General features: G+C 36.3%; 1 protein-coding gene across 4 annotated transcripts in view; it reads right to left on the bottom strand.

Annotated features, from left to right (window-relative positions):
* Nucleotides 1-27,279, bottom strand: part of KIAA0825 (KIAA0825 ortholog) — a 410,770-nt gene that overhangs the window by 301,319 nt on the left and 82,172 nt on the right. Inside the window, exon 2 of one of the 4 annotated variants that reach the window (XM_045074530.1) lies at nt 20,371-20,452. The exons of the other annotated variants lie outside the window; for them this stretch is intronic. Within the exon in view, the coding sequence (XP_044930465.1) occupies nt 20,371-20,452 (82 nt within the window). The remainder of the gene's footprint in view (nt 1-20,370; nt 20,453-27,279) is intronic. 4 annotated transcript variants of the gene reach the window in all.

The following is a 27,279-nucleotide window of genomic DNA, read 5'->3' as shown; positions in this document are numbered from 1 at the left end:
GGCAATCCACTTCACCTCAGTTAACCTTTAAAATGTTAGCATCAGGGACGCCTGGGTGGCTCAGTTGGTTAAGCAGCTGCCTTCGGCTCAGGTCATGATCCCAGCGTCCTGGGATCGAGTCCCACATCGGGCTCTCTGCTCAGCAGGGAGCCTGCTTCTCCCTCTGACTCTGCCTGCCACTCTGTCTGCCTGTGCTCGCTCTCGCGCTCTCTCTCTCTGACAAATAAAAAAAAAAAAAAAAAAAAATCTTTAAAAAAAAAATGTTAGCATCAGACCCGTAACCATATGATAGAGGTTTTTACTGATGACCACAAATTTGAGAGAGACCTGTCAGACAACTTAAACTGTGGAATTGAGTCCCATTCTTAAAGAGTAAAATAAGGCTTAAAAAAAAAAAATTCACAAGGACCTACAAAAACTATTTCATCTCTAAATTGATGTTAGGCCCACAAACATTAAAGTCTATGTCTAAACAGCCTGCTCACACCCATTGTTCTTCCACAGGTGTGCCACAGAACACAAACATGCATAATCAGCATATAACTAACGTTTGACCATGAAAATCATGACCTAAAAATGAAAAGAGAATAAATATATTGTGTTTATTTAGTTGTTGCTTGATTCTCATTTTGCCTGTTTGATTTCTTTTAATCTCTGCTCATGTGGTTGGAGGGGCTAGTGTAACCTTCTAAACCGTAAGATGTCCCTTTGGAACTAAATATTTATAAGCCAAAATTCTGAACTTTGAGAATTCTTCCTCATTCTTGAAGCAAACCATGAGACTCTGGACTCTGGGAAACAAACTGAGGGTTATAGAAGGGTGGGGGGTGGGGGAATGGAGTAACCAGGTGATGGGTATTAAGGAGGGCATGTGTTGGGATGAGCACTGGGTGTTATATGCAAATAAGGATTTGTTGAACATTTACACAAAAACTTATGATGTACTATATGATGGCTAACTGAACATTAAAAAAAAACACAAAAAAAGAATTCTTCCTCGTTCTTTAATTGCTTAGCTAGAAATTAAGAAGGCTTTGTGCATCCCCATTCTAATTAGAAGTACTGTATTTATAAAGCAAGCAAAGAATCAAAAAATCTTGGAGAACCAAAACAGTGTAATCTAATAGAGCTACTTGTTTAAAAATTATGTAGGGTCTGAGGATTCTATATGAAGAGGTCTCATCTTCATGACCTGGATTTAGAATAATCTTGTATTCCAGAAGTGCAACAATATTGAATGGTAAATCCATTTCAATTCAATGCATCTTTATGACTTAATAATGAAAGAGGACAGAATAATATGTATGACCTAAATCTAATCATTTTTGTTCTAAAGAAGCAATGATTATGGTAGAGGTCCATTAATTAGCAATCTTTATTTCCTATTAGTATTAGCTCAGTGTTCTCCCAAGGGCTACTGTGAAGGTTCTTAATTTATGGAACAATAATTCTGTGATAAGTTCATATTTTTGAAAGTCCAATTAAAGCAAAATTAAACAAAAAGGATGAAAGAGCATAGCCCAAACTTGTCTTATTTTCCCCATAGTATCTCCCAGGACTAGAGTTCTAATCGTCATGTCTTAGGTCACTAATTCTTATTTGCCTACACATAGTTATTTTTCTGTTCCTTAGACTCTACACTGTCAACCAAATTAGGAAGAGATTTCCCCTTTTACTCTTGCTTTCACTCAATTAATCTTTATTTCCTTCTTTCACCATTCTGTTTATTCCTCTCCTCTCCTACTCATCTCCCCAGAAAACCTGATCTGGATACAATTAATTCACCTTCTCCTCTAAACTAATCTGGCCTTTATCTGTTCTTTCCTAAACACTGTGCAAAGTGTCTTCCATCAGGAAATTTTGGACACACAGGCTTATACACAGGTGACCGTGTTTAGCTGGCCACCAATTACTGCTGGAAAAGACCTGAAATAATGATTATCACTCTATTATATAGGATGGGCTCGATGTTTCTTAGGAAATACAAAATTCCCCTCAATCCTAATAATATTATAGATAAAAGTTAAACTGACATTTTATGGTAAGACTTCAATTTACCATCAACTAACAGAATAAATCCATGTTGAGGGTTCCCCCCCCATATTATTTTAATAAAAATTTTTCTAAAGTACAATATAAAATTCTCTGCTTTCTTATTTAGTGTTTAGAACAAAATTTAATTTTCTTCATAAGAGAGTTATGCTAAAAGTTACTTCTTATATGCTGCACTGAAAGATGATTATCTGTCCCTCAGCAAAGGGCATTTCTCAAACTCATTTGAAGAGGATTTTATGATCAAATAGGTTTAGGAATCACTATATACTAAATACTACTTAAAGTGACTCACAATGCATATTAGTGTATTAAAGTCTCCATTTAATTTTCTAATACTGTAAATTTTTAAAAAAACTTAATGTTTCTCAAGCTTTTTTGACCAATAAACACCAGTTTACTAACAAATCTATTAATTTCTGGAACTTTCTCAAAGAGCAGTGCTGTTGACGGTACCCCGCTCTAGATGACAGTCCTACCTGAGTATGTCACCTTGGAATCCCCCCCGCCCCCGTTGTTAGACCTTTAATTGGGGAGGGGGGGTTTTTGTTGCTGGCTATGTGACTGATTTTACCAGTATTTGCTTCTACTTGTAAACTACTGTTCCTAACAGCATTATAGTATTCTGCTGACCCCTCTGAGAAACTAATTAAAGCCTTCTAAATCCCTATAGACCCTCTTGTTGAAAAAAAAAAATCTATGCAGTCATAGATTCAGGGCTGACCAGAGCCATGTGAAGTCCATTATGGCTCTCATTGGGCACTGTGGTCCAGGACCATCTGAATGGTTAAAAATGCATAATCCTTGCCTTCACTAGACCCTTTTTAAGCAAGTGCCCCAACTGAGCTTTCTGCCCTCTGGAGTTTGAGACCATGACCCGGGGGCCCACGAATTCTAGTTAAAAACTGTTATGGTAGATTATGGACATTGGGGAGGGTATGTGCTATGGTGAGTGCTGTGAAGTGTGTAAACCTGGCGATTCACAGACCTGTACCCCTGGGGCTAATAATACACTATATGTTTATAAAAAAATAAAAAAAAACTGTTATGGTAGAAATTAATCTCTGGGCATTAGAAAATCTGGGGATTTTGGTCTTAGGAAGTCAACCAAAGAGGTGCTGTTATGTAAAATATCAATAACTTCAAAAGGAAATGTTCCTTTTTTTCCTCTGATTTCTGATTTTTAAAGAAATTTCTGGAAGAAATATGGAACAATTATAGATAATTTCTAAAAGCAGATCCTACACATTTGCCCTGGGCAAAAGTACTGCTCCCAGGAAAACACCCAAAGAATAGCTATAGTTTTATAGACACATTCATCAGAAATGTGAAAAGATTTCCATGAGGCCAGACATTATTTCCAGTGTATTCACAATAGTATGTCAAGAACACACCATAATTTCTTACACAGAGTGGGCACTAAAAACAAACAACAACAGCAACAAAACTGGTTAAAGAAATAAATATATGAAATCCCACAGGTCCTAGAAATAGCTAGGTTTGGCTCAGAACAGAGAAAGATTTTACATCTATTCCTAAGATGAATTCTTCAAAATAAGAAATATAGATTTAAGTCAATGAATAAGTAAACACATATATAAATAAACACATATATAAATAAATACTATACATTGCTTTTAGTATGTAGTTAGACAAAAGAAATTTGGAGATTATTTCTAAAATAGAAAATGTGTGCAAAAAATATGAAATCAATGATGAACTGGGGGGTTTGATAAAGCATGTTGATACAACAGACTTTAAAATGGGATTTTTTGTGTGTGAGTTTAAAAAAATAAAATTATACTTCAGGTAACATTATTGTAAACTATACTCAAATTAAAAAAAGAGTATAGCTTAGAAAAATATTTCACTATGAAATAATATGCACAGATATTCATAGAACTATTGTTCTAAAATTAAATGAAACCTTTTCTCTTCTCTCTCCAAATATATATGTATATACATATTCATCATAATATACATCCTTATGGATGTATCACTAATAAATAATATAGACTACAGACTACACTGAAAGGTGTTTTTCATCTCAGAACTAATAATTATAATATTAACTCTATTCCCTTGAGCAAAATTAAGGACATTGAAAATAAATCTTGAGGGACATTAGGGCTCCTCACATTTGATCCACAACAAAACAGTATTTGAAATAATTATCAAAGTCCAGCCAAATCAGACAAACCATAAAAGTACAGGTAGTTGCTGAAAGCACACATATTATTTTTCAAAACCATTAGCAACAGAATTCTTGTTAATAATAGCATTAAGATACAGGAGAAAATGAGAAGCTCGAAAATCAGATAATCTGAAGGTGGTAGATCAGTATAATAGGATAAAAGGAACATATTTTCATTTTCCCAAGAAAAACGAACACTAGCCATTCTGTTATTGACTGTAAATGGATCCATTTTCAGTGAGGAAATATTCTTGGTGCTACCAGACCAATGATGTAAAAAAGAGGTAATGTGCAAAAGTTATTGGAAGTCTCATTATTCCAGATGAAATTCATGACATAATCAAATGGAATATATTTCCTCCAGTAGAGAAAACTATTAAACAACATTACAATAAGAAGTCAGCAGAGACCACACAGGAACAAATAATAAGCAGTACTTTTCTCAGTACCCAAGTCACTTCCTGAGAGCAGGTAGGGCTTTGGAGCACACTACGGTGTTCCAGAAGCCTGAAGGAGGACTATGCCTCCCCTCAGTGCCAGCTTCCACAAGTCATATATTAGGGGAAGGAACAGAAGGCAAACACTATGTCCCCAAGTGTGTAAAGAACCTTCTTTGTCATGTTAGCCTAGTAAGTATATGGAGAATCATGCACAACCACAGGCATTGCTTTTTTGTCACATTAAGAAAGAAATTAAAGCTACTTTCCCTTTTTTCTTCAGCATTATCTTGGTAACTTTTAGTTATTTTTCAACAACTGAACATTTTTAAAAATATTTTTCAAATATTTTTCAAATATACAGAACTAGAAAAGCATTTGAAGTAAAACTATGAAAGCAGCATTTCCACCTTAATTTTCAAAGCTGAATTTATGATTTTTTATCTCTGGTCAGGGAGCTTTCATAGGTAGGACCCGAATCAGACCAGGTAAAACTTCAAAATTAACTGAGTAAACGAATATGGGACTGAAGAAATTATTGAAAGGATGAAGTGTTTATCTTTTTTTTTTTAAGATTTTATTTATTTATTTGACAGACAGAGATCACAAGTAGACAGAGAGGCAGGAAGGACGGGGCAGGGGGTGGGGAGCAGGCTCCCCGCTGAGCAGAGAGCCTGATGAGGGGCTCGATACCAAGACCCTGAGATCATGACCTGAGCCGAAGGCAGAAGCTTTACCCACTGAGTCACCCAGGTGCCCCAAGTATTTATCTTTCAAGTGAAAATGCAACCCAACACAAGCTGAGTGTGTGGCAATTTAGGTGCCCCACTGACAAGTGTCAGGACCCCTCTTCTATATGATAAGAAAATGGAGAAGGAACTCTAGGGAAGACTGAGCCTCATAAAGGTTAAGGGATCTGGGGCGCCAGGCTGCTTCGGTCAGTGGAGCATGCGACTCTTGATCTCGGGGCTGTAGGTTTGAACCTCACCTTCGGTTTAGAAATTACTTAAAATCTTTTTGTTTTCCTTTTTAGATTTACTTATTTATTTACTTAAGAGAGAGAGAGATAGAAAAAGAGAGAGAATGAGCACATGAGCACACCAGCAGAGGGAAGGGGCAGAGGGACAAGCAGACTCTGGGTTGAGCAGGAGTCTGACAACAAGGACTCCCTCTGGGGACTCCTGGGCTGGATCCCAGGACCCTGAGATCATGACCTGAGCCAAAGGCAGACACTTTCCCGATGGAGACATTAAGGCACCCCAAACTTACTTAAAATCTTAAAAATAAAATCTTGTGAAAGTTAATGAATCTGAACTTGAAATCAGAAAACATTTAACTCTTAGAAACTGGAAGTTGGACTACTCTGTGTCTATCTCTCCCCACTTCCGTTTCTCCTGCATGTTTTATCATATGGAATACTGTTTATAGTTACACTACCTGAAGCACAAGAGGTGATAGAATAGAGAAGCTAACATGTAGAATTATGAGCCACAGGGCATGGGTTCAAATCCTGCCACTCCTCCCTACCAGCCATGTGAATTGGGACAGTTACTTAGTCTGTGACTCAATAGTGCATAGGTTGAACTGAGTTAACATATTAAGCAGTGATTGAGAGGTAGTAAGTGCTGTATAATTATTAGATATTATTACACTCTTCTCTGAGAAGCCTGCCCTCAGATCCTAGGCCAACTTCATTTCCTATTCTACATGCTCCTTCCTATTTTACCTCACATATAGCTTCACTTTAGCACTAAGTAGGTCACATTGTAATTATCAGTTTGGGAAATGTGTCCTTTAATCTCCTAAAGGCTGAGATCCTTTTCCCCTAGTACTGCATTCCCACTACTCAACAGAATGCTTACATGAATGAATGATTTCAAAATGATACATACGGCTAAGTGTCAGAGACAAAACCAACTGCTTTTAACTCATTTTATTTTGTTTGTTCTCCTTGCCATAAACATATGTCTTTAGTAAAATACTAATATTAAAAGAGTTTAACATTAGTTACTTTATGCCAATTTGAACAGGAAATGTTTGGGGAGAAAGAACTATAAACATATCAGAGATCTTGTTTCACTATAAACCACTTTAATTAAATATTATTATTTTTTAAAGGACTCAGCCATCTCTAAGTTTAAACACTCACAAAGTTGCAAGTAGACCACTCCAAGACCTTTCACTGCTCCCTTGCTACATGGATCCTTCAAAGCATTGGTTTTGCTTTTGTGTGGGTCATTATCTTTTCTTTTCTTTTCAAATCTAAGCTATGTGCCTGTGTTCACAGAAACAATGTTTTGAATAAAGCTCTGGGAGGTTCCCAGATCCTTTAGGCCTTATGATTCTACTAATCATCAGCTTGAAGCCCTCTCCCTTGGTCTGCTTGACTATGAGAATAGGCATCACAGGTCTCCCTTCCACTATGAAGAGCCGTAGCCCCTAGAAATTCTACTACCCTTTGCAAGCAGAGTGGGTTTAGTCCAGTTTCTACCCTACAGTCTCCTCTTCACACTTCACATTTGATAAAATAAAAGGTCTCAACATTTACAGACAACAAACTCTCTTGCCTACCACGACATAGGCTTTAGGTAAGGTGAGGAGAGAAACTGAAGAATAACTAATACTCCATCCTTTTAGGAACTTAGGCAAACACACAGGTCATACTAACTGACCGCTGTGATGATAGTGGAACATGACAACCAAAACATTCTATTATAAAAGTCTGAGTTGCTAAGCATATACTTCATCTGCATTTTTAAAAAGATTTTTATTTATTTATTTGAGCAAGAGAGCAAAAGCACAAGTGGGAGGGGGGGAGTGGCAGAGAGAGAGGGAGAAGCTGATTCCCTGCTCAGCAGGGAGCCCAAGTGTGGCTCAATCCCAGGACCCTGAGACTATGACCAAAGCCGAAGGCAGACACTTAACCGACTGAGCCACCCAGGCGTCCCACTCTGCATTTTTAAAATCTTCTTCCTTTGAGTGTTTTAGGCCAAGATAATTGTTATACTTAATTTTGTGTCCACTGAAAAGACAAGAATTCCTGGTCTAAAGGCGGGTAGACAGGGGCGCCTGGGTGGCATAGTGGGTTGAGCATCTGACTTTTGGTTTCAGCTCTGGTCATAATCGCAGGCATCATGAGATCGAGCTTAGTGCAAAGTCCGCTTGAGATTCTCTCTCCCTCTGCCCTGCCCACTTTTGCTCGTTCCCACTCCTCTTTCTAAAATAAATTTTAAAATCTTTAAAAAAATAATAATAATAAAGGCAGGTAGACCAATGGACAGAGAGAATTGCTGCATTTGGAGTAAACCCTGACAACCCAACAAAACCCTCACATGACAAGGAGGTTTGCTCACACAAGACACACATCCTTGCTTCACATAACAAGAAAAGCCTAACCGACGAAAGAGGATGGAGGCACGTTGAAGCTATTCTTCTAGGTCAGTGAGAAAAACTGAAAAGAAAACTGCTTCTATGATTACCTTCACGATTCCCAGGCCGACACTGGCTCCACTGATGTCACCTAAACGTACGGCTAAATGATAACAAATTCTCCCACACTCCATTCCATCTTCTTTGGCAGAGGCTGGCTGTATTACATTAACAAGGGATCAGGCTTCTTGCTCATTTGCCAAGGGCTTAATGCTTGTAGCCCTCTCCTATTTTCTACCTTTCTAATTTTGTTTTCTTTTGACTGAGAACATGAGAGAGGATATCTGACTCATGATGTGGCCACTGTTAGTTGAAGATGCTAATCAAAGAATGGCTCACATTTGAATCCAGCCAAAATTGAGAACCGTACCCAGGGCAAATTTCTGAATATTTGCTCAGCTGGCTTCTGTTTTATGCTGATTTAACTCCCAGTAATAAATACTTAGATATGCTGACCCTTTCAGGGAACATCTTAATAAAAAGACATTTCTAGTGTAATGAAATGAGGTTTGAATTCTAAGTACTGTATGTTAATGGCACATTATTAATGAAGTATCTTCCTTATACCCCTTTCTTAGCCTCAAGTTTTGCTAAAGTTCAGATAATTGTATCTCTAATTATACGTGTTACTTTCTATCATCATGACCCAAAATTAACCAACAGAAAAAACTTAAACTAAATTAACAATTCATTTTTACTACAGTCTAAGGTTGTATCTGAGAATTGATATTTCATCTTTAAAGGAATGTACCATGACAGAGATGTTACATTATCGGCTCTTAATATAACATGTTAGAAATTAATTTTAAAAATATAACACTGGAATAAAAATAATGCCATCATCAAAAAGATGGATATAAGTTAAGACACCTGCTGAGTATGTGTGCCTCCTAATATATTTTCTAATTAAATCCTAACCTTTCAAAAGAGTTGAACATTTTTCCTCTTTTATACTAAAAAATAAAGAGGAGGATTCTCTTCACACTACCAGGTAGGCAAATTATAATGCCTATGAATGTATGTTAAAATTAATATGAAAAGAGATAGCCATGGTGATAAGTGCAATCTCTCATACTAACCCCAGGAAGCTGTAGTCATGAGCTCATTATTGTAACAGAGACTAGGGCAGGCCTTAGACTTTGGGAAGCCATTTCCCAGGTGTGACAGCACCTCACACAGCAAATTTTATGGTTAATTTTATCCTTACAGCTGCCTTCCTTATCTAAGAAATAGTTATTCAGACATAAAGGCAAAGTCATATTTCCTTCAAACTTCAAATAGGACTTTGGAGAATCTTGGTGGCAGATATCATCTTTTAGTCTCCCCTCAAGACCTATGAGCTACAAAAACCACCTTTAAGTGGGTTTCACTTGCTAATTCAACCAAAGATTTGCCTTGTGCCTACAATGCACAAGGTACCATGTAACTCATCACTCAAGGTGACTGATAATCAGAGGAACAGAGTGAGATCCCAAAGCAAGATGGGAGTGACTAACACGTGTCATACCTCAGACCTGTCACCATCAGCTCCGGTGGCCCTTCCTGTCTCTTCAGAGTAAATTCATCTCCCCTTATTTAAGTTCAGGCAAGAAGAAAAACACTAAGTTCAATATATAAGAAAAAATTAGAGCTAAGACAAGTCCATGGATTAAAAAACTAATTGAAGAAATTATCAGAGTTGATGGGTTATCCTATTTTGATATAGATGGTCAATGCTGGGCTCTGTTTTCCTGTTTGCATTTGTTTCATGGGAACATTTTCTAACTGAAAGTAAAAAATATATGAAAATCAAACAACTGGATTTAGTTTTTTTTTGAGTGTGCAAATCTTAGATGTATTTGATTTTGATATACTAAAAACCATAAAAATGTTCAATAAAAACAGTATTTTGGAATTCAACTTGCATTGCATTTTGGGTCCAGGGTTACTAGTGACTGAGCTGTGTCACCAGTCCTTCCTGAAGAAGGAAAGGAGACAAGAGGAGCTGGAAGGAAAGACAGTAAGACATTAGCAGGATGCAGTTTCCTCAAACAGTGGCTGGTGCATTATAGTTTATGGACACCTTTGGCCCATAGCCTATCTTGGATGGTCTGTGAGCTAAGCTGGCATTTTCTTCATAAACGGATAAGAGAAAAATCAAAAGAAGGAGAGTATTTAACAGTACATAAAATTATATGAAATCCAAGTTTCGGTGTCCACAAATCAAGTTTCATTAGAGCATGGCCATGCTGATTCACATAACTATTGTCTGTGTCTGTCCTGAGCTACGACACGTGGTGAGTAGTAGAGACACAGGCTATACATCCTGCAGAGCCTGAAATATTAACTTTATCCCTTCACAGAAAGGGACAATTCAGCCCTGGAGAAGTAGGAAGGATGTGAAAAAGAGCAACAGTCACAGACAAGTTGATACACGAAGGGAGAAACAAGGTTAGAAAGGGACAAGCAAGATGAAAATGGTCTTCTAGGTGGATTCTTTATATACTTCTTTCCATTAGGTAATCTTACTACTACACAGGCCTCTTTCTTCAACACTTTCCTCAAGTTACTTTTCTGCTCTAAAACCCTAACAATCTGAGGCGTTTGAAGTGGCGGGGGGGGGCGGTGGGAGGTTGGGGTACCAGGTGGTAGGTATTATAGAGGGCACGGATTGCATGGTGCACTGGGTGTGGTGAAAAAATAATGAATACTGTTATGCTGAAAATAAATAAATTAAGTTAAAAAAAATAAATAAAACCCTTAACAAGAACCATGTCTAATTTAAACATCAATGACTGTTTTTCAACATTATGTACAAGTCTGTCCTCATGCTACGCATCTCATCATTCATTCAATCCACCATTTTTCTGGCATCTTAATTTTCATCCACCCAGCAGCAGTCTTTGTCCCCTTCTTAACAAGCTCAGGATTCCTCGGCCAATCAGACGCTTTCCCTAGACTTTTTGAATTGAAGTCCAAAGGAAGCAGGAAACTCCTAGGGTGCACGTACTTCAGATGCTGGTCTGAGAACAAAGTCACCATATAGGAAGAAACCACGGCAACAAATGATGAAATACTGGAAAGCTAAGTTCCGGCTGCTCACATTTCCAGAAATCCCCCAATTCCTATCTTCCTGGAGGTTTAAATGTTTAGCTTTTTCTTCTCTTATGTAAATTACCATTCTTTTTAAATAAGTGCTTCTCTCTCTCTCTCTCTCTTATTCTCTCTCTCTCTCTCTCTCTGCATAAGAAAGAGATGAGGTGGCGCCTGGGCATCACAGTTGGTTAAGTGTCTGACTCTTGATTTCAACTCAGGTCCTGATCTTAGGATTGTGAGATGGAGCCCTGCTTTGGGCTTCCATGTAGGAATCTACTTGGACTTCCAAGTAGATTCCCTTCCACAGCAGGGAATCTACTTAAGACACTCTCTCCCTGCCCTCTGCCCTTCCCGCTCACCTCTCAAATAAATAAATAAATCTTTAAAATCAATAAATCAATAAATCTTAAAAAAAAAAAAAAGCAGCAGCAGAGATGAGGACTGGAAAAACAAAGCTGTCATTTGCAAGTTCAGAGTCCTGGCTAATGCCTTCATCATTGATATATAGAATATCTCATATATCAGTCACAGTTCTCTTCACTATCTCCAACAGTAACCTCTACTATACTGCTAAAATGCAAGGAAACCCCTCTCAATTTCCATCTGCCTACACAAGGTCTACTCATACTTTAGGGCCAAATTCAAGTCCATATTCATTTTTTTTTTTAAGATCTTATTCATTTATTTGAGAGAGAGAGAGAAAGAGTGGGGTACAGGGCAGAGGGAGAAGCAGACTTCTCCATCGAGTAGGGAGCCCGATGCGGGGCTCTGTCCCAGGACCCCAGGATCATGACCTGAGACAAACGCAAACATTCAACCGACTGAGCCACCCAGGTGCCCCCAAGTCCATATTCTTCATGTAGTTTTTCTAGCTTGCTCTCCCTTATGTGAAAACCTCTCTTTCGTGAATTCCTGATGTATTTAAAGACTTAGACAAATTAGTTGGTAATTAATTTAATACAGTATTAAATGCTTTTTTCCCTCTCATATGGCTTTGTGGGTTAGTCTTTTTCAGCCCTAGATTTGAAAGTACTTGAAGACACCAAGTAAAATTAGATTTTAAATTGATTTCAAACTTCAGAAAAATTTGCCTCGAGGAAAGGAGGCATTCTCAAAAGAAATATTATTAGTTGCTCCAGAGTTGAGCTGGGGGTGTGAGTGGGTGTGAGTGGGTGGTAGAAAGTAAAAACAGAGTAAGGTGTCTTGTCTTGTCAGAACTTTGGGGATGGAATAATGAGATGGGAGAAGCCATAAGACCTGAGAAACCAGGCCCTGGTTTTCTTATGTTGTGTCTTCCAAATAAACCCTCTATTCTGTATACATCCCCAACTGTGTGTTATAGGAAAGCACCAGAAAGTGAACAGTGGTTCACCTCTTCCCACTTTCTCCTTCTCCAGATCCTGTCCACCCTGCAACCAACAGAATTCCATTTCATCTTCATCACTCTGGACAGCAGAAGAGGACCCCACCTGCTGCAATCCCTCTCTCAGAATTCAGCAACTGCTTGTCTGCATAACTTCAAGCAGCTTTTCACATATTCATATTTTATTTCTCAATCTAATAGAAAGTAAGGTTCATACACTTTTTGGAATCCCCATTAATCCTAGCACAACATTTTTAAAATATTGTAGGGGCTCAATTAGTACGTTGATAAGTGGGCAACTACGTTATACCTCCAAAGACTGATTTATTTGGAGAAAATGATGCGGTTAAAAAAATATTCATTGAACTCCTGTTGTGTTTTAGGCAGTAGATTGGGTGCTGGGGAAAATAAATAATACTTGCCCTTGAGGTGCTTAGAGTCCATATGGGAAGACAGACCCCTAATTAGATATTTTAATAGAATATGCTAAGAGCTTTGAGAAAGGCATACAGAGATGCTGCGGGAGCATGGATTAGGGGATCTAGCTCACAGAAAGCATCCCGGAAGAAATAACACATGAGCTGTCATAAAGGATAGATGGGAATAGGCAAAGAGGAGGAAGAGGGTAAGGAGGTGAGAGCACAGCACGAGCAATGGTTTCTGTCAGTTCCGTGTTACTAGAGAGTAAAAAATATAAGGTGTGCAGAGGCACGAGATAAGGCTGAAGAAGGCAGGTGCTAGGTCCCAGCTTGGTTTCTAATACTGAGTGCTGCTGGGGCCGACAGTGGTGGGGAGCCACTGAAAAGCCTTAAAAAGGGGAGTGGCATGTTACCTTGTCAGAATAAGGGTAAGGATCCAATAAAAAAAACAGAACATAGAAAACTATTTTATGAGTCCAAGTGAGAGATAATAAAGTCCCAAATTGGGTCTTGATGGCAGAAAGGGACAAGGGATAGACTTGAAAACAACCTTGGTGATTCTTTTGATGGTGGGAAGGTGGGCACAACGGGAAAATGAGTCATGGTTTCTGCCTGAATGATTATTAGTGACATTAACTTTGGTTGGGGAAGAGGATCAGGGATCAGGGGAAGGAGGAGGAGCTCTGTTTTATCCATGCTCTGTTTGGACTATCTGTGGAATATCCCAGAGACCAGAATAAGCAGGCATTTAGCTCCAGAAATACGCAAGTTCCGGGGTGGGATCAGTGTTGGACCTACACCTGGTAGTCATTCAAACTCAATGATGGCTGGAGTCAAAAGGATAAACAATACAATATCTACATGCATCTCTTATTTTAACTTAGTCTTATTTCATTATTATTGTTTATTTTTAAGTTGAAAGAAATTAGTATAGCACTTCCAGGGACTATCATATAAACGATTCTAAAGATAAAATATTCAATGAGAAATTGATGAAAACAACAAATAACCAGGCCTTTGTCAGATACAGGTATTCAAGAAAACCATCTTAATATAGGACAAGTCACCTTTTCAGTTTAAAGCAATGTATGTGCATAGTATATGTTTAAAATCATGGTAACAAAGGGCATAGTTTGTGCCAAACACTATGTAGGATACCTATATTAATACTGAGGCACTATGAGATGGGTTTTATTATCCTCTCCATCTTACAGATTAAACGACTGACACTAAAGGAAGATGAGCAACCTATCCAACGCCAGGTAGCTGCCCAGTAGTAAAGCTGGGATGCAAAGCCGAATCTGTGGAGCTACAAAACTCCTGCAAGACCTTGAGCATTAAACATGCCCCCTTCACTCCCTTCCCTTCCCCGAGGGCTTTTTTCGGCAGCAATGAGGACAGCGACAAGACAGCAATAGCCTTGATAATCCAGAAGGAGGCAGGCAAGTACAGAAATTTTAACACCTGAAAAAAGTGGTTTATGATGAATAGATGTTTAAATGAATTCACGCATTAATTTAGATATTCATGCTTCTGAATAGTTGTAGCTAAATCCAGTGAGTATATTAAGTTTCGAGGACTATTTGAGTTCACATACCAAAATTTAATCAGCTTGCTCTCTGGCCCAGGGATCTCTTCTGAGAAAAAAAACTTTAAAAGATACTCACATGAGCATACATAAACAAACAAACAAACAAACAAACTGGGAAAACCCCAGTACCTATCAACAGGAAGTGGTTAATTAAATAATGACATAATGATACAACACAGTAGGTTATAGCCCATGTGTATATATGTATATGTCTTTATAGAAAAGTGGGCACATTGCTTCTGGGAAGACAAAAATTAAGATTTTATAAACCCAGTGAGTCAACAAGCTGATGAGATCAATTTAAATTTAGCCACATGCAAATAAATTATGCTACAGCCCTATTATGGGATATCATAGTGCTGCTGAAAAGAATGCCAGACCAGATTGCACTGATGTGGGAGGAGGTCATGAAATATTAATTGAAAAAAGCACATTGCAGAACAATATGTCTAGTTTGATCTCATTTTGAAAAGTACAAATTTGTATATTAATTTTCACATGTGCGTAAGGAAAATTCTAGGCTGTTCAACAAAGTGTGAATGAGGATTGGGGAATGGGGATTGGAATTGGGAGGGAAGGAAATGTGAGGACCTTGACTTTCTTCTTAATATGTATTTTATGTTTTAATTTTTATAATGAAAATTCATTACTCTGATAATTTTTTTAAGGACTAAGAACATTGCTAACAAAATACAGCCTTAGTAGTGGATTAGTGGATCGCTTTATTTCCACTTTATTTCAGAACTTAAATATTTGGTATCACAACATGCACGACTGTACCCTAGAAAAAATTTGGATCCATAATCTTTATGAAATACACAACTTAGCATAATTTTTCATGTTTAATAGTGCACTAAAGACTGATTAAAATGTAAAAACACTCTAATATATTTTCAAAACCTCAGTTTTTCTCCTTCCTCCCATTCTCACAATATAAATCTAGGCAGAAATGTCCCTGGTGTTCAGTTTGGATGTGGAGCCACCTCCCCTCTGGTCCCACCCCCCTTTCTGAAAAGGTACAACTTTAACTGGCAAGACCCCTAGTGAGACCCTCTCCCCGCCCTGCCTTAGAAGTCAGGATGCATGTCCTTCTCACCTCTGTTCTAGCTCTTCCCATACTCTTCCCTCACACTACTTCTCCCTTATCTGACAGTCTCATTCCTGACTCTGAGCTCTTGCTCATCCCCTTAAGCACTCTTCTTCTCCTTGGTTACCAATTTGAGAACCTCTCTGATTTCTCATAAAGATTCAGAAAAAAAGTCCTGCCACTTGAGAGGCAAACACGTGTATCCTGCTAATAATGAGGAATCATCTACTCTGCTTTTTCCAACCTCTGACATCCTCCAGGGAGCCAGATATCTCAGAGCCAGACTTCATGACCTTTAGACCACAGTGGCCGAGTGCTGCAAGGCCATGATGTGGAAGATGCCTAGGATTCTAGCCTGTGTACCAAGGATCATGATCATGAACATGTACCTGAATTCAAAGGGGCCCACGGAAGAAAGACCTCAATCAGATCAGCTTATGAATCGCCATGCTTTTAACAAATAACAAAAAGAGTATTTTAAGAGTCCTTTAGATATCTTACCCAAGCCATTTGTGGGAAAGATTGTAGTTCTCCAAGGTTTTTGGTTACAAGTACCGTTAAAGTAAAGTTGAACAAGAAATGGGAAAATACTGTGTAAGCTCAGAGCTGTCCTGTGTTCTCTGTCTCATATGGGTTGAGACAGAATGGACAATCAGCTGGAGGGAGAGTTGTAAAGTCCCTCTCTTAATCCTCAGCTGAGTCTGCTTCCACTCATGCCAAGCAAGATGATCGGAAAGCAGCCATTTACAGTTGTTGGGAGAGCCAAGATTTCCAGTTTGCCAAAGTGAGACTTATATGCTTGGAATTCACTTTGAGGCTAGAAGGCTCCAAAAGGCTTGTGATAAATTGGGGAAGCAGCTGTGCCCCTTTGTTTTTATCACAAAGTGGCATGAGTGATTCCAAAGTGATATTAGATGAACAATCTTATTTTTGTGAGTGATTCAACACGGAGATCAGATTTTATCTCAGTGTGTGTAAACTCTAACTATTGAAAAAAATACAAATCTGTTCTTTCTCTGAGAAATCAAAATCTATATTAGCAGAAGCTGGCTTTTTAGAATTCACTTATATTTATTATAAATCAAATTAACATTTAGAATTATGTCTACCTGATATTTAAAAGTTAGTCTCAGTATTCAAATTTTTATTTTGTGTAGACATCAACTTAAAATATCTTAAATGCTAATTTTCAAGAAAAAATCTAAATTACGGCATAATAACTAAGAGTATAAAGTATGTCAGCTCTACCACATCACCAACTAAATATTAGATGCTTCAAATTGTGAAAAACAGGGATGCCTTGGGTGGCTCAGTGAGTTAAGCATCTGCCTTCAGCTCAGGTTGTAATCCCAGGGTCCTGGGATCAAGTCCCACATGGGGCTCCTTGCTCAACAGGGAGCCTGCTTCTCCCTCTGCCTACAGCTCTCTGCCCCATGCCCCCATGCTTTCTCTCTCTCTCTGACAAATAAATAAATCTTTTTAAAAAATTGTGAAAACATAAATAACTTAGCAATTCTCATTTGATGACTGTGAAAGCTAATGTCCTTCAAATTGTTTTAAAATTAATATAGAGGATGACATATATCTTCTTTTCAAAGACTTATCTTAAATAAATAAAAGGAAATAAAAGTATAACTGAATAGAGACTTCAAGATCTTGAAGGGAAAGGCCAAATTAATGATAAACAGGCTGCATGTAAACAAATAAGCATGCATAGGAAAAGCCCTACAATAACACTAATTTAGCAGAAAATTCAAATTTTATTATAAGATTTTGATACAGTAACTTTGCTATGGAGTTGAGCAACCTCCTGACATTTAATATGACTTTGCGGGATTTGAGAAATACAATTAGTTATCAGCAATCAATTTGTTGACTCTATTGTCCCCAGATAGCCTTTGCTACTAGTGGGAAAATACTGCTTATGCTCTCAGTACTATTGTACACTTCATAACCTGCTAATTAGCACTTAATTTTCCCTTTGCTTGGGGAATAATGATTATTGCTTTCACCTAATACAACAAGGGCTACCTCTAACAATCAATTTTTAAAAATTAGCTGATGATCCATAGACAATACCCATCCCCCAATGAGTGCCTTATACATTCCATCAGGACAGAACAACTACAATTTTTCAAGCTCTGGTGAGAGATAGTTAACTTTAATGCTAATATAAATGCAGAATAGTCGCTTTGATTATTTCAGAACAATAAACCTCTGAAATTTTGACCTTTGGTAGGAAAATTTCGGTCATAAGTTTTAAACTTGAATACTAAATGATTAGGGTGTGATTTAAAATATTTAACATGAGTGGGCAAGAATGAGACATTAATTCCTGTCCAATAGAAGTTAAAGAGGCAAAGCACAAACAGCTGAAGCCAAAGCCTTTCACTCTTAAGTTCTTTAAATTTGTAGAGGTATTTGGTAACATGTGACTTTGGTAAAGGAAATAATTAGAAAAGGTGAAAGCTGACTTCTAAAAGTTGTCTATGGTTTTCAATGGTAGATTCTAATCTAGAGACAAAATTTTGCATTGAAAGATATTTTCTTGGTCTTCAATGTTGTTTCATTTTTACTGAATCATATACATGTCATAATGGAATGGATGAATAAAGTTAGTTCTCTCACTTTCGATAGAATATATACTTTAAGAAAACATACACACTTAAAAAACATTTCTCTAGTTTCTAAGCCTCAAAACATGCTGTACTTTCAATCAAACAAGTGAGTTTTAAGTGCAAATTTAAAAAATATGAATTGTAATTCAGATAATGATGAAAGCATCAAAATCTAGATATTCCAGGTGATAACAATGAATTTATTATGTACATATTACTTGTGGCTGTATGTATATTACCACATATTAATTAATATCATACACAGGGATGGAAAGACAAATACATGAATATGCAGGCAAGAAAATGAAGTCAAGACACTTTTTACAGCAATAGGAGTATGAAAGATATGATTATCCAAATTTCCAAATTCTTAATTCTTTTTAGATTTATTTAATAAAAAATACGACAAACTTAAAAAAAAGTTAGCAAAGTAATTCAGACAAGTGAAATAGCAAAATGATTGCCAAAAAAAAAATTGAAAAATTCACAACAAAGTCTTAGGACATACAAAATTTTAAAAAGACAAGGGAATGTAAACCTTGACTAAGTAATCCAATCAAACAATTCCCAAATTGTATTTGTGGCTTACGGTAAACCAACGAAAGATTGACAAAAACTAATGGAAAACCCTAAGATTTACTGCTTATAAGTAAAAACAGAAGAAAACAAAAATAGGGTTAAATCAGATATGAAGTAGTTTAATAAACTAAAAACAAAGCAACTTAGCAATTGTGTAGGGGGAAATTTTAAGGAGTAAGTTTTCCAAGTAGTGCATGGGGAGATCTACGCCTAAATCCTATCAGTAATAATGTGTTCCTCGGATCTTGGCGATACTCACTTTTAAATGATACCATAACTATTGTAACAATCCTGCATTTATGACAACATTCATCTACTCAGTCCCTGAAGACAGTGAACTTAAAAGTAGTTATTCTTTCCTTTGCACTTACTAACAATATATTTAGTTTTATAGGCACTAGTCACAGATCGACCCTTTTTTACGTCTCACTGTGGTGTGTAATTTTTTTTTAATAACTGTATGTTTAAAATAATTAGTACTGCTGGATATAATCACTAATTTCCTAAAACTGCAAAAGGCAACTTAATATTTCTACATAGCAGCTGTAATACACAATATTGCACAGAACTAAATTATTACAAACAGTGCCAGCAGTTTTCTATACACAGTACTTAAGATAATTATAAAAAATCATCTTCATTACTGCTTGCTAGCATTTTTTTAACAGTTTAATTTGGATAGGTTACAAAATACATTCAAATCACACAGATATAATTACTGTAAACCCAAGAAGCTATAAAATGTTCCCAACCAAATCCCTTTGACCCTGTTAATGTCTGTTCCTTGTTAATCTAAGGCAAACATTGTTTGTAGTGTGCATTTGTTATAGAATATAAAAAAAAGAAGGGGGGGGTCTAGGAAATCCCTTAAGGGTTGTTATTGATTCCAGCATTTACCGACTGAGAGTTAAGTGCTGTTTACAAAACAGAACAGATGCAGATGCTGACAAAAAGGTAAACAATTGTTGCATGGCTTCCTGCCAGATTGTGAACCGATATATTAAACTCCAAGTGAAGCACATTTCCCCTATGGATTGCACTTATTGCCACTTCATTTCCTATGTGCTCCATCTCTCTCTTGCCGTGCCTGGCACTAAGCTATTTCCAGTTCTTTGCTGACCCCTGAGGCCTGGTGCTACCACACACAGCCATTAGAGAAGGGAATTGCATGTGTCTGACACGGCCTGAAACCAATTATTTGATATTTTCTTCAGAATGATGCCTAACTCTGTTGGGAATGAGCAATCATGAAATAATTTACCTCCTGATTTAATTTTTTCCTGCACAAATTAGTTGTAGACTGAGCTGGCTATACACAGATGCCTGTGACATGGCTGTCTTATCAAGATGATACTTGAAATGAAGCAGGGGGGTCTGAATTGAATAGGTTGGGGAATCCTGCTTTAAAGAGGCATTGACAAGTTTATCAGATATACTGATCACATGTACTCTCTGTTGATTGAAAACGACAGAACCTTAAAGAACTATCAGGATAGCAGAGAAAACCGCAAGGATGCAAACCTTACCAGAGTATTTAATGTTTTTAAACATCTGTCCAATTTCTGGTTTCCTCTTTGTATCCCAGAAACCTTGGCACATGATCAAAATCTAACAAAACAAAACAAAACCAAAAACTCACTTTGGTTCATGACTGTGTGATCTTAACCAAATTTAGTATTCATTGATTCTGTTTTTAGATATACCCATAATGTCAAGAAACTATGCATTTTCCTGTAAGTCAAATCCCTACAAGTGCCTTTCAGAAAAATATAAAGGATGTGTGCTTTATAATTTGTTCTCAGTATGTCACAGAAACAAGGCCAAACACGAGATGATTACTTATCAATAAAGAGAAAGCTTGTATAATTAACACAGGTTTAATCTGAATAATGAGATATTAAGGCCAACTGCTCGAGCTCAATAAAGACAACACAAGTCTCTTTATAGAGTAACTCACTGAATATAAAGCTTTAACCAAATATGTGCAGTAATAGCTTGTCCATAAAGAAGAGCAAAGATTTTTCTCACTTTCACATACTGATTCCACATTAAACCTTGGCCATCAATTCTTAAAGGGACTGTGATTGCTGCATCTTCCTATCTCTTTTCATGGTTCAGGCTTTCCCAATTAGATCACATATCAATAACTGTGAACTTTATAGCTTTTGTAACCATGACTAGGAAAAACTGTAAGAAAAATGTCCATTAAAAGTATACTCTTTTTAGGGGTGGCTGGGCGGCTCACTTGGTTAAGCATCTGCCTTCAGTTCAGGTCATGATCCCAGGGTCCCGGGATAGAGCCCTGCATCAGGCTCCTTGCTCAGGTATTAGTCGGCTTCTCCCTCTCACTCTCTCTCTCCCCACTATTCAAGTGTCCTCTCTCCCTCTCTCAAATAAATCAATCAATCTTGAAAAAAAAATTTTTTTTTCAAATACCTGAAGGATCACTGTTTTATTATGCTACAAAAACATCAATAATGATGATCATAAGTAATTTCTGTACAGTTTGGAAAAAAGATAAAGGCACTATAAAACAATTTTACAATATAACTTTTTCTGACAATTATCATTATAAAATGTAGAAGTAATTTCTCTTTTTGGGACAGACTATTTTGCAAACCTGGGTATCCACTCCAGTAATTACTACAAGAACTAATACTGTGTGCCTTCTGCTAATGGAAATGCTAACACTGAGTTTTAAACTTAATTTCTGGGTGACTGGGTGGCTCAGTGGGTTAAAGCCTCTGCCTTCAGCTCAGGTCATGATCCCAGGTCCTGGGATCGAGCCCTGCATCGGGCTCCCTGCTCAGCAGGAAGCCTGCTTATCCCTCTCTCTGTCTGTCTGCCTCTCTGCCTACTTGTGATCTCTGTCAATTAAATAAATAAAATCTTTAAAAATATTAATTATAAACTTAATTTCTACCTTGGAGGACAAATAATAATGATGCCAGCTATTCTAAAATCAATTCAATATGATTATGTTATAGAGGTCTAGAAAATCAAAACTTCAAAATATTTAGTCTTTTATATTTCACTGGCATGATAATTACAAAGGCAAAGAGTATTGGGGCACCTGACTAGTTCAGTCAGTTGAGCATACAGTGCTTAATTGGGGTTGTAAATTTGAGCTCCACATTGGGTGTAGAGATTACTCCAAAAAATAAAATATTTAAAATGAATCAAACAACCAAACAACCAAACAACCAACCTATCTTCTTACCTTTAAAAAAAATACCACACACACAAAGGCCAAGATTATTATCTCTCATTAGTACTTATCTGTTAACTTGGTACTTCCTACTATTGTTCTATTATGGAAGAGATTAAACAACTAATAGGGTAAACTACACTTTTCTAAATAACAGACATAGGTTTTTACTCGAGGTTGAAAGGAATTACAAAAACAAACACTGACTTTGCTTTTGAGATTTTGCTTCTGAGGCAATATACTGTCATTCATTTTAAATAACTTTTCATTTCCTTACATGAACAATTTTAGATCTCCATTTAGATACCCAACCATCAAAGTTTTTATGAATGCTTTGGTAACAGTAGAAGAAAATTAAAAATATATGCATAAACAAAGAAACAGAAATTCAATTTTAAGAATGATGGAGGCAAAAGAATTTCTGACTGGAAATCCATTAGGACTTTAAACATTTTACCAAAAGCTAAGGATTGATTGTTCATTTCCACAATGGGAGATTAATTGGTCTAACACTCAAAGCTACTAGCAGTTTCTCCTGTATAAATCCCTACACAGAGATCTGCCCATACTCGGAAAATGCTAATTCAGACAAAGAATTTTAAAAGTTCCAAGTGTAAAAGACAGATTTCTCCTGAGTTCAAAAAAATAGGTGGAGATGTTAAATAATGACTGCTTTGAGGCAGAAGATAATTTTATACCAAACACCTGACTTCACAGATGCAACACTGATAGTCAAGATTTTCATACATACATATATAAATACTGAAAATGAAAATGTTGTACCATAATGAACATTTTCCAAGTGGTTTTTATGAAAAAAGAATAACTATTAAACATTTCAGTTGTTAAAATGATTACATCTTAAAGGAATCATACCAATGTTTTTACACTTATTAAACTTTACTTACTGAACATTTATGAAAAATAATGTGTTGGATACTCATAACCAGAAGTTACCTGTTACATTTTCTGAGAACCTGAGAAAGAAATATGTTAATTAGACAAAATTCAACATTATAATAGTGCACTGGAAAATGGACTATTTTTAAACAAAATTTAGGGATTTATGACCTATAAATGTAAAATTCCACAAATGTTTTCATATAAAACAACACAACTAAGCATTCACATTTACTATTATGTTCATAAAGCAAGACAGAGAATAACAAATAATTTTTGCAGGGTAAACATAAGTTACAAAAGTTTTAGGAAGATTGCAAAGTGAGTTAGCAACTCACTTTTTATAGAATATGAATTTCTGGTTTGCCACAACCTCATGTATATCACTTTTATATCTTTGCTCAATATAAAATAGTTGCAAAATAAATTTGTTTACTTTAGAATAACTTTGTTTTAAACTTTGCCATGATTTTTTTTTCAATTATTTTCTCCTTGTTCTAAACATGTTACTTATATTTTTAGTTAGAAATTTTCTTTTTCCAAGTACAAAAATGAGTGTTAAAATCTCAATGTTTTAATCTTTGGGTTTTTTTCTTTTAGTTTTTAAAATGTTACTAAATGGTTCGTAAGGCATATAAATCTCAAACTGGCTTATGACTGTTCATGAGAAACCAGTAAGTCATTTCATCTCTCATCCTTAGTATTTGAATGTCATAATTAGAGGATGTAGCAAGTGAAATATTCTTTCCATTCTTTGAAAAACACACAGGTGTTCCATGGAGGGAGGGAAGTGCTATTTTGTAGTTGCTAATTGTTGCTGTATGAAAGCAAAATTACTAAAACTAAATCTACCCACATTCTCTCTTACGGAATATACTTTCCATCTTTGTTGCCCTACTCTCTTTAGAACAAAGACTCGGAGGTCTTAGAACATTTAATGATGAATAATGGGTCAGAAAAACTGATTCCATGCAGCAGAAAACATGTTTAAGGTAAATAAAGATGCGCATGCATAAGCACGTAACTACGCTTCACTCATATACCTACACATCCAGTCATTTTTCTCAGTTCTTCATCAAATAATTTTCACAGATGATACAACCTTCCGTAGGAAGAACTGGAAATAAAAACACCATCAGTTCCTCAGGGAAGAAACATCCTGGTGCTGAGCTTTTCATTTATTTTCTTACAAGGCATTGAGATACAATGAGAAGACTCTTCTAATCTTAGTTCTGTTTCAGAATTGATTTGCTAACCAGCCAAAATGACTTGATTTTCACCCAAAACACAAGAACTGAAAATAATGCACTAATTTCAGAGTAGTGATGCAGCAAAGATAACAAAAACAAAAAACAAACAAAAAAACCCGAGGAAGCCTATTGCAAACATAATGCTAACTAATGGTATTGTTATTAATTAGTCTAAAAAGGATCTCAAACCTGCTAATAACTGTTTCCATGTTTAGCTTAACTTTGACAAAAAGCTTAAATGTAAGCAGCTTAATTGCATCTCTATGAATAAAATGAGAGTCTCCTTCTAGACACATTTAAAAAAATATATTAAGTAAAAAATCAGTATAACTTTCCTTTTCATGTGTTATTATGTAAAGTCTTGGGTAACTTTTTTCTTTCCAAATCTTTCCCATAGAGAAAACCTAGTGATACAGATTTGTGCTCTACTACTTTGTTCCTTCCAAAACTCAAGTTTGTTTAATTTTACATGTAGAGAAATAAATACACGTGTTACAAATCCAGAAAGTTCAGAACAGAAATCAGAATTATGGCTAAAAGGGAATTACTCTTCAAATTACACATAGAAGGATTCGTTATCTTATAAAGGAATCCATTTAGCAAAAGACAAAAATTAGTTAAAAGAGTTAAAAGTAGTTAAAAGAGAATGAGTTTAGTCATGATTCAGAAATGGACTTGAATACCAGTTCAAGTAGTTCCTACAGTGGGACTTTTGGCAAGCTACTCAACTTGTCCAAACTCCATTTCTTTATCTATAAAATAGGAATAATAACTAATTTTTGAGAGTATAATTTTGTTTTATAAATTTTTATAAATTTTATAAATTGTATAAATGGCATATCAGTATATAAAGTCCTTAGCACAGTATGTGATAAACTAGAACTTATAACTTAAGCTTCTAACAGACTTTATGTATTTGTAAACATAACATAGGATAACAAGGAAGAGTGAAAATGATCAATAGGGAAATACTAATGAAAACTAATGTTGAATTCACGTTCTGAGTAGCATCCTTTGCCAAGTATCTACTTTATTCAAGTATTTCCCACAAAATAGATCCTAAGTGATATGTGCCATACAAAAATTCAAGAATTAGCATGGCTGAAAATGACTTTTAAACACACAAAACACAATCTTAAGTTGCTTGAAGAATTTGTACTGTTCTGGCTCATACATAAAGGATGAAATTAAAATGAAATAGTTCTAGTTTTTATCCTCGCCCTGATGGATCACCTTGTATACTTCTACTAGGGAAAGATCAACAGTACAGAAAGAAATTAGGTTCAATGGAGAGAGAATGCCCTCCTGGCTCAGAAAAGGGGAAGATAAGCCCCAAGCCCCCTTTTCTCAGCTGATGGCATGGCTGCCCTAGCATATTCTAGAAGCCTCAAAAAGGCACTGAATATGCCATGTAACAGAATTGACTGCAGCAAAGGCTTTAGGATGAGTGATGCCAAAACCCAAATCATCACTTTTGACATTCTTTACATGTGGGAAAAAAAATACTGAAATTATTTACGAAAGTTTAACATGTGTAATAGTTTCATTATAGTATGGCTCATCAAATTTTTACCCACAGATTTATAGGACAAGATCACTCTTCTATGCCTTCCAGGCTTAATTCTGAGGCTTTCATTTTGTACTTATATAAGGCTTTGTATGGAAACAGAGACGTTTTTAGAAAAAAAGTATTGTCCATGCCTACTGTCTGCAGCTTTGCAGAAATGAGCTGGTTCTTCCTCAGGAACACCCCCCCTACCACCACACACACACGCAAGTCATTATTAAATCCCTGTCTTGTCTGCTTTAAATACATGCCAGAAAAAAGGCATAGAGATTTTTTTTTTTAATCGACAGTACAGAATAATAATTGCATTTCCAGTTCTTGTCTGTGATCTTAATTTTCAATTATCTGACTAAAAATGCCCCTGAAATAAATAAAGCAATAAAAGAAACTAAAAATAAAACAAATAAAAACACTTGATTGTGGAATCACAGGGGAAATCCCCAAAATAATTACTAGGAATAGCTTCAGATGTTAGCTGGAATAAGAGACTCTACTTCTTTTTGCTTAAACTACCTACTGCCCTCTTCACCATTCCGTCCAGACAAAAAAATACAAACATAGGAGGTGGGCAGTTTTTGTATTGTTATTCTCACATTTCACTTGAGGAAGAAAAATCACATAGATAAATATCTAAAACAAGTTTTTGTATCTGCTTTTGTGGCAAACAAAATCATATCCTTAGCCAGTTAACACATCTGTACTGTCAGTAGGGAAATAAATGTGGCAGCTTCCAGCGACAAACTATAGGTATAAAATCTGGGTGTGGAATGATTTCCATGACACACAGTCAGAGAAAATGGAGAGTTTAGACACCATCTAATATAACCCTTTAATTTTATCTATTGCAACAATTTGAAAAGGTTAAATAACTTACCTAAGGCCACAAAATAAGGGGGAGGAAGATGTAGGACCACCACCCTTGAATCCCAGTAAGTACATTTTTCACCTTCTGAGAGCCAAGTTCATTGTAAATAAGGAATGCACCAGTATTTCATTAAAAAATGGTATTCATGATAAAGCAGTGGGGAAAAAAAATTGAGCAACAATACCATTTTCTAGAATTCAACGATGCTATGAAACCTGAGACTATTGTTATTTTAGAGGAACTTGTAATAACTGAATAAACCTATTACTTTCTCTTTTGAATTCTTTTTGCCTGTTACTGTTTTGTATTATTTGAAATTTCAGCTTCTACTAGTGTGGAGTTAGAAGGCATAATTGTCATTAGAGATTTAACAAAGCTCTTCATTTCTGCCTCAGGAGCACATGACAGGGTGAAAAGATGCGGTGTCCTTCCAGAAGGCTTGGAATCTTCTCTAACAATACTCATACAAAAGCTTCTTTTTGTACACATTTTGCATGCTGACCTCAAGATACTTCATCTTTCCTGAGTGATCTTCATCACTCAACTAATCAGAGCAAGTGGAGGAGCATGAGAGAAACTGGGGTGAATTAACATTGGCCTACTTTCCAACTGTGATCTGAGCCTCCTTAGTCGAGAATTTCTACC

This window comes from Mustela putorius, unplaced genomic scaffold (genome assembly GCF_011764305.1).
Source record: "Mustela putorius furo isolate JIRA1106 unplaced genomic scaffold, ASM1176430v1.1 tig00537350_pilon_pilon_pilon, whole genome shotgun sequence".
Lineage (NCBI taxonomy): Eukaryota > Metazoa > Chordata > Mammalia > Carnivora > Mustelidae > Mustela > Mustela putorius.
This window is presented reverse-complemented; position numbering and strand designations above follow the sequence as displayed.